The 6,230-nt window shown below is 38.9% G+C and overlaps 1 protein-coding gene across 2 annotated transcripts; it reads left to right on the top strand.

Annotated features, from left to right (window-relative positions):
* The first annotated feature begins 1,888 nt into the window (after positions 1-1,888).
* Positions 1,889-5,836, top strand: LOC5521243 (capping protein inhibiting regulator of actin dynamics). Of its 2 annotated transcripts, none has more exons than XM_032366531.2 (8): positions 1,889-2,044; positions 2,192-2,348; positions 2,515-2,607; positions 2,733-2,828; positions 3,850-3,927; positions 4,332-4,421; positions 4,537-4,599; positions 5,027-5,836. In XM_032366531.2, exons 2-8 carry the CDS (start codon positions 2,256-2,258, stop codon positions 5,666-5,668), a joined length of 1,155 nt encoding a protein of 384 aa, XP_032222422.1. In that variant the 5' UTR covers positions 1,889-2,044; positions 2,192-2,255; the 3' UTR covers positions 5,669-5,836. The 2 variants fall into 2 exon arrangements, with proteins under 2 accessions (XP_032222422.1, XP_032222421.1); XM_032366530.2 differs by having other exon boundaries at positions 3,847-3,927.
* The last annotated feature ends 394 nt before the right edge of the window (positions 5,837-6,230 follow it).

Raw genomic sequence — 6,230 nt, 5'->3', positions numbered from 1 at the left:
TAACAGGGAATAGAGAATAATAGGGAATAGAGATAATAGGGAAAACAGAGACCAGCTTACTCCACCCATGATGTCCTATTTTTAATAACCGCAAGCGGAATTCAAACTCCTTCAATCTTTACTTTACGAAATTACATTACTGCCATAGCAGTTGGTATTGCAAGGGGGCAAGGAGGTTGGGGGGAGAGGCAGGTACGCGCATTTGCCTCTTTTGCTTCAGCCGCGTTTTTTTTTTTTTTTTTTTTTTTTACCCTGGCGGATCTATTGGGTGGGGTGGGGTGGGGTGGGGTGGGGTGAGGGGCTTAGAACTCCCCCTTTGGATACCAAGGGGGCGATATCTACCAGGTGAATTGCATGTGTGTAGATATTTCAAAAGAGAAAGAGGGTATCACGACCCTCCTAATAATTGAAAACACTAGACCCACCTCTGCACTGCTAAAAAAAGACCCTCACTTTTGTAGTGAGAGAGTATCAGGCAAGAAAATGCCTTTTTGGGTTACAAAGGAGGAGTTTTATCTTTGTCATTTGTTAGCAAATTACAAAGATATTGGGTTTCAAATATAATATTGTTTATATGGGATCTACATAATGTTCATATAATTTTTATGTAGCAACATACAGTATATATAAGGTGATTATTTTAATATAATGTACTATATAGAGATGCTGTAATATGATGACAAGTAAATACACATGGCGATTTCTTTTTCTTTTCTTTTTTTTTTTAATAATTTTTTTTTTCAATTGAGTCGCTTGAAATCTTTTTGCTGAAAGACAATACACGGCAGAACAAAATTTCCCCTACCCAAGGGTCCGTTATGGTGGTTCCATCACACAACGGATACGGCAAGGAGTAGTGACGCGACAAATTACACAATAGTTTCGATGAAATTATCTAGACTTTATTTTATATTCAGGAACAAACAGATATTAACCGTAAACTTCATCTCTAGAATAGGAAACGGAGAAAGGTGAATTTATACTCGAACCGACCACGTACTCGCCAGACCGTAAAACTTGGAATTTCACATCGTGTTTTGGCGGAGAACGGTTTAAAATCTATCACACAGAACGCATTTTCTTTCATCCATTGTTTTCTACAGTCGCCGTACTCGTAGCCCGACACGGAAGCCATTTCGCAGTCGAGACGGCAACTAGACCGCTAACCAATCAGAGATCCCCAGGAAAGCCACTGGCTTCGAAAAAGCAGACATTAGATACGTGCGCACTAACTCAACAACCGTACAGGTGAGCTCCCTGTGGATCCTGGGATCATTCACTTCACTTTATTTTACTATGCCACCTTGAATAGACGATATAGATGTATAGCACAGCCTAGCTAAGTTTACATAGAGCTTATTAGAGCCTCAAAGGCGGGCACATTCACGTGTGTGGTAACTATTGCTTGGGCCAGATTGTTCCAGTCTATTACAGTTCTGATTACGAAACTAGATTTATATATATTAGTACGATCAAACGGTAGAGAAATATGCTCTGAGTGCATGTATCTTGACTTGAGTGAGGGTGTTGTGAGGTGTCCAATCGGTAGGGCGGCGATGCCCTGCCGGCATTTGTTGACAGCTTCACTCTTGATTCAGTCAACAACGAGGCAACTTTGCCTTCAGTATAGTTCATTAATCCGCACCTCCCTTCACACACACCTGTCCCGCCATACTCTATATTTTGATATTTTCTTTACTGATTTCTTTAAGTCCTCGTTGTATTAATTGCATTGGTATGAAGTCTAACCCTGCAGCTACTTCTATTGCTTTGATAATGTCACGCTGTTCAACTGTTTTCTAGCTGGTTTGATTCCTATAGCAACTGTAGCGAATAAATAATGTGCAAATTTATAATTTTGGTAATTTTAAACCAGAACAACTAGAGAGCGCAGGGGCCCTTGTATTGTCCAATCAGGATCCGACATACTTGTGACGTCACGTGTTTCCCGCACTACGTGCAGCCTCAAGGAAACTGTCAGCCAAGAAGGAACAATCCTGACTTGACGGAATAGACACAGCGAAAATAGACTATTCGGACGCAGGTATATGGGAATTGCCATAACAATCATGAGCATAAACCCTTAATGAACACTTTTAAGGGAGTTTAGGATAAATTACCGTTAGAATCTGAGCTATTTGAAACATTCGAACATTGTGTTCTGATCGAATATTCTTTGATCATATTTCAGCGAACGTCTGTTATAACTTCTCGAAATTGCGTTATATTCGTCGTTATAGTGAGCTAAGGCCGTCATGGCGGTCGGCAGAGGCTTCTTCGACCAATATTCTGTGTTCTGCGTGTTCGGTTCGGTCGTCGGTTGTGTCGTTGTGCCTCTTATCACACAGGTAAACAATCTAACACAGCTTGTCGGAGTCCGCGAAATCACCGTTTCTTGTTTACGTTATTTTGGCGCGACTAAACCACAACCCGCTTTGTCTGACATGAAAGAAAGCTTACTTGATACAAAGTGGATATTATTAACCAGTATTTATCTCGTTTCTATGTTTCTAGTCAGTGGAGAGTGTCATATTTTCGGCCATCGTTATCAGTCTAACCGCGACTCATTTGACTAAACGAGCAAGCAAATCCGACAATACAACTCAGGCAAGTGGCTCTAAAATATCCTACATTTAAACCCTGCATTTTTATTCTTTGAACCAGCATATATGGCTTCTTCGTACTCTTCTACAATGCTAGCGCGCTAAAAAGATATTTATATGTGTGTGTAGGTTTACGCCAAGGAATTAGACAAACGGAACAACCGAAAGATAAAGGATCGCGACGTAACCAACACTCAGCCGAAAAAGAAAAAGCCATCGAACCAAGTAAGTAAAAGGGCAACTCGCGACAATCTTGGCCTCATTTATGGCCACTTTTAGTGATTAGTAAATTCTAAGAAGAGAGAGTAGTTTAAATAGACGGAAGATTGTCATTTTGATATGCGACGTGGATTATTATTGATTAGTACTGTAAGTAATTATATGTAGTATTCTAAAGTTTGTAATGATTATTCGTTATTTCATCTTCGTTTGTGTGGCACATATTTTCATTTTTTAACTGGTTGCTGTTTTTCACATCGGATAATTACTTGATATAAAGCCAGCCGCCGTTAATTCCTAGGTCAGCAATTCTTGTGATATTTCCGTGCTTTCGTTTCGATATTGATACAAAGCCACCATTTGACCTTCTACGCCAATTTAATTTAAGCTTAATGTTCTTTTTTTGTTAATTATACTCGAATAACGTATTTCATGAAGTAGGGGGTTTTCGCCTTTTTATTGTCTTTGGCTCTTGAAGGCAATAAATGGAAAACCATAACAATCGGACAGTTAATGATATGTATTGTTATATTCACGTGACCATGGTACGACATTAGTGTCATCAATGTACAGTTCTCTCTCCACCACGAGTCGTTAGACTAGTGCAGATTGTACAATTCCATGTAGAATATGGTAATAATCACTGCTTTTTAACCATTGTTGTGTCTATAATAGACTATGCTCATTTGCATCCAGGCTGTAAACACATTTTTAGATGTTTAACCTGATGTTGACTCCTTCTCCCCCTACACACACAGACACCCCTCCTCAATGGACATTTCGGATCACTGCAAGCCGAAGAGATGTGTAAAAAGGCCCACTACATTTTTCAAATGTCTCCTGTTGAAGTGCAAAGTGTGGTGGTGATGCTTGTGTAGTTGTAATTCTAAATTCAAATGTATATTTGTGTATTGTCCAGTGTTAACTGTTTATACTTACCCAAGCTTTGCAATAATTGTTGGCATCAGAACAGCATTTTACATTTGTTTTGCATGTCTATAATTGTTTTTACTTGTTGTTCCAGCAGATACTTCGTTCTTCAGAGGTCAGAAAGAGACGTGATGATGAGCTCAGGAAGCTGGAACTAGCAAAGCAATTAGAATGGGTAAGGAAAGCAGTCTGACCAAATGAATAAGTGTTCACGCTAGGCCTAATCAGCTGGATCATTGCTCACACACGCTTGTCTATGACATTTCAATATTGTACAACTTCATGTGTCAAACTAGCTGCATGGATCCACTTTGATGGCCATTGTGAGTAAAAAAAATTGCACAAAACTTTTCTTCGAAATGCAACTTTAATTTTGAATATGTTGAAGATAAAAAGCTCTAACTGGATCAAATTTTCAGGACTTCATATTCATCTTATAGGCAATCAACCATTTTTAAATGGTTAAAAGTTTAAAGACAAGTTTCCTAGCCTTTAGTACAGCCGTAATCAAAGAATGTGAGGTTACAAGTATAGATGGAATCACAACTTGTGTACATGTTCTTATCATACCTATTACAGGATCGTAAACAAGAAGAGAAAAAAGAAAGAAAGCAAAAGAAAAAAGAAGAAAGAATGAGAAAGAAAGAACAAGAAAAGGAAGAAAAAGAGGCAAGTATTTCAAGGTTTTGATTACCTTATCTGTAAATTGTTAGATTTTAAATGGGATGAACTTGCAAGCTTACAAAGATCAGCCAAAGGTATTAAGTCTGTAATTTGTCAACAGAGGGAAGACCTCAAGTTAAAGAGATTAAAAGAAGAACGTTTACGGGATAGATACCAAGACAAGGTAAGAAAAACGTAGCTGCAAGTCAAATTGCAACTTCAGTGTAACAATAATATACAAAAGTCTTTATAACATATTGCGTCCTGGCAACAGTAAGATTAATAAAAAAAATTAGATCTGAGAATTACTTGCATTTTTTCCTTCTTATGCCATTATCTTGAAATTTCAATGTATTTTTAGCATATGAGTTTCCAAAATTTGACAAAAAATCTTTTGGGCCAATATACACAATTATATTCCTTGCAAAGTTGTATTCTCCATAAATAAAGAAGTTTGTTACTGCCAAAAAAAAACAGTTGCCATGGTAATAAAATGTGTAACTATCATTGTCTATATTTAGCTGTAATTGAGTTAGTGTATGTATAATGCAACAGTGGTGAATACCGTTGCAAAGGTTTATTTTATATTGGCCTTTTCATTTCTTTGACAGTCATCCTTGAGGTCTGATAACTCAAAAGTAAGAGGGGCCACAACAGGCAAAGCAACTAGTACAAGGAAATCTGATCACTCAACATATAAAACATCTAGTTCCTTCAAACCACCAGCGTCTCCTGTATTGACACTAACTACACTATCAAGGCAGCCTTCAGTATCTGAAGATGTGGACAGTAACCTACCAAGCCCACCCCCCTCTGTTTGGAAAGTGCCTGAATATGTTGAACCCAAATGGAACCCTGGGAAAACAGATTTGAAAGGTTCACCCCTTAATGAACACAAACTAAACAACGATGTGGTCTGTAAGAAGCCTAAATTGGTGGCTCCATTCAACCAGCTTTACAACCAGGTCCGTACTAACCTATCATTTAACAAGAACCAGTACATGAACCAGGAGAAGGAAACCACTGTCACTTGTGCAGAGACTGTACCTTACCTTGTGCGAAAGGATTTTGACAAACCAGACAACCGGCAGACAAATCAAGATGGCATCTATTCTAGTTTTTCAGGCTTGCCAAACCTGTTAGTCCAGCTGCAGCAAAGTCAAGGGGAGGAGGAGGAAGTGAAGTCATATTCTTTGTTTGGTCCTGAGCAACCAAACAGCTCTATCTTCAGATCACCACTGACTGGGCGATAGGAATCACTAGAAAACGCCATGCATAGAAAATCTAACCTAGTAAAAGCAGATACAAAAATGGTAAAAGAGTATATCAAAAGTTATAGTATTAAAGTCCATATAACCATTTCCTTTAAGTTTAGTTGAGGTTGTGTTAATCCTGAGAGTTATTAAAATTAATAAAATGCATAATTTGTTGCTTCATGAAAAACAAACTTTAAATACATTGTTCATGGGGTTACCCTGCACTAGGTGTGGATAGGTAAGGGTTACCCTGCACAAGGTGTGGATAGGTAAGGGTTACCCTACACAAGGTGTGGATAGGTAAGGGTTACCCTGCACAAGGTGTGGATAGGCAAGGGTTACCCTGCACAAGGTGTGGATAGGTAAGGGTTACCCTGCACAAGGTGTGGATAGGTAATGGTCACCCTACACAAGGTGTGGATAGGTAAGGGTCACCCTGCACTAGGTGTGGATAGGTAAGGGTTACCCTGCACAAGGTGTAGATAGGTAATGGTCACCCTACACAAGGTGTGGATAGGTAAGGGTTACCCTGCACAAGGTGTGGATAGGTAAGGGTTAC

This window comes from Nematostella vectensis, chromosome 2 (assembly GCF_932526225.1).
Source record: "Nematostella vectensis chromosome 2, jaNemVect1.1, whole genome shotgun sequence".
Taxonomy (NCBI): Eukaryota; Metazoa; Cnidaria; class Anthozoa; order Actiniaria; family Edwardsiidae; genus Nematostella; species Nematostella vectensis.
Note: the sequence above shows the minus strand (reverse complement) of the source record. Positions and strands in the feature narration are given on the sequence as shown.

Bases quoted from the DNA above. Each gene is read 5' to 3' on its own strand.
- LOC5521243 (XM_032366530.2), top strand. From the start codon at position 2,256: ATGGCGGTCGGCAGAGGCTTCTTCGACCAATATTCTGTGTTCTGCGTG. The intron at 2,349-2,514 runs GTAAACAATCTA...CTATGTTTCTAG, and splicing joins TTGTGCCTCTTATCACACAG to TCAGTGGAGAGTGTCATATT. The intron at 3,928-4,331 runs GTAAGGAAAGCA...TACCTATTACAG, and splicing joins TAGCAAAGCAATTAGAATGG to GATCGTAAACAAGAAGAGAA.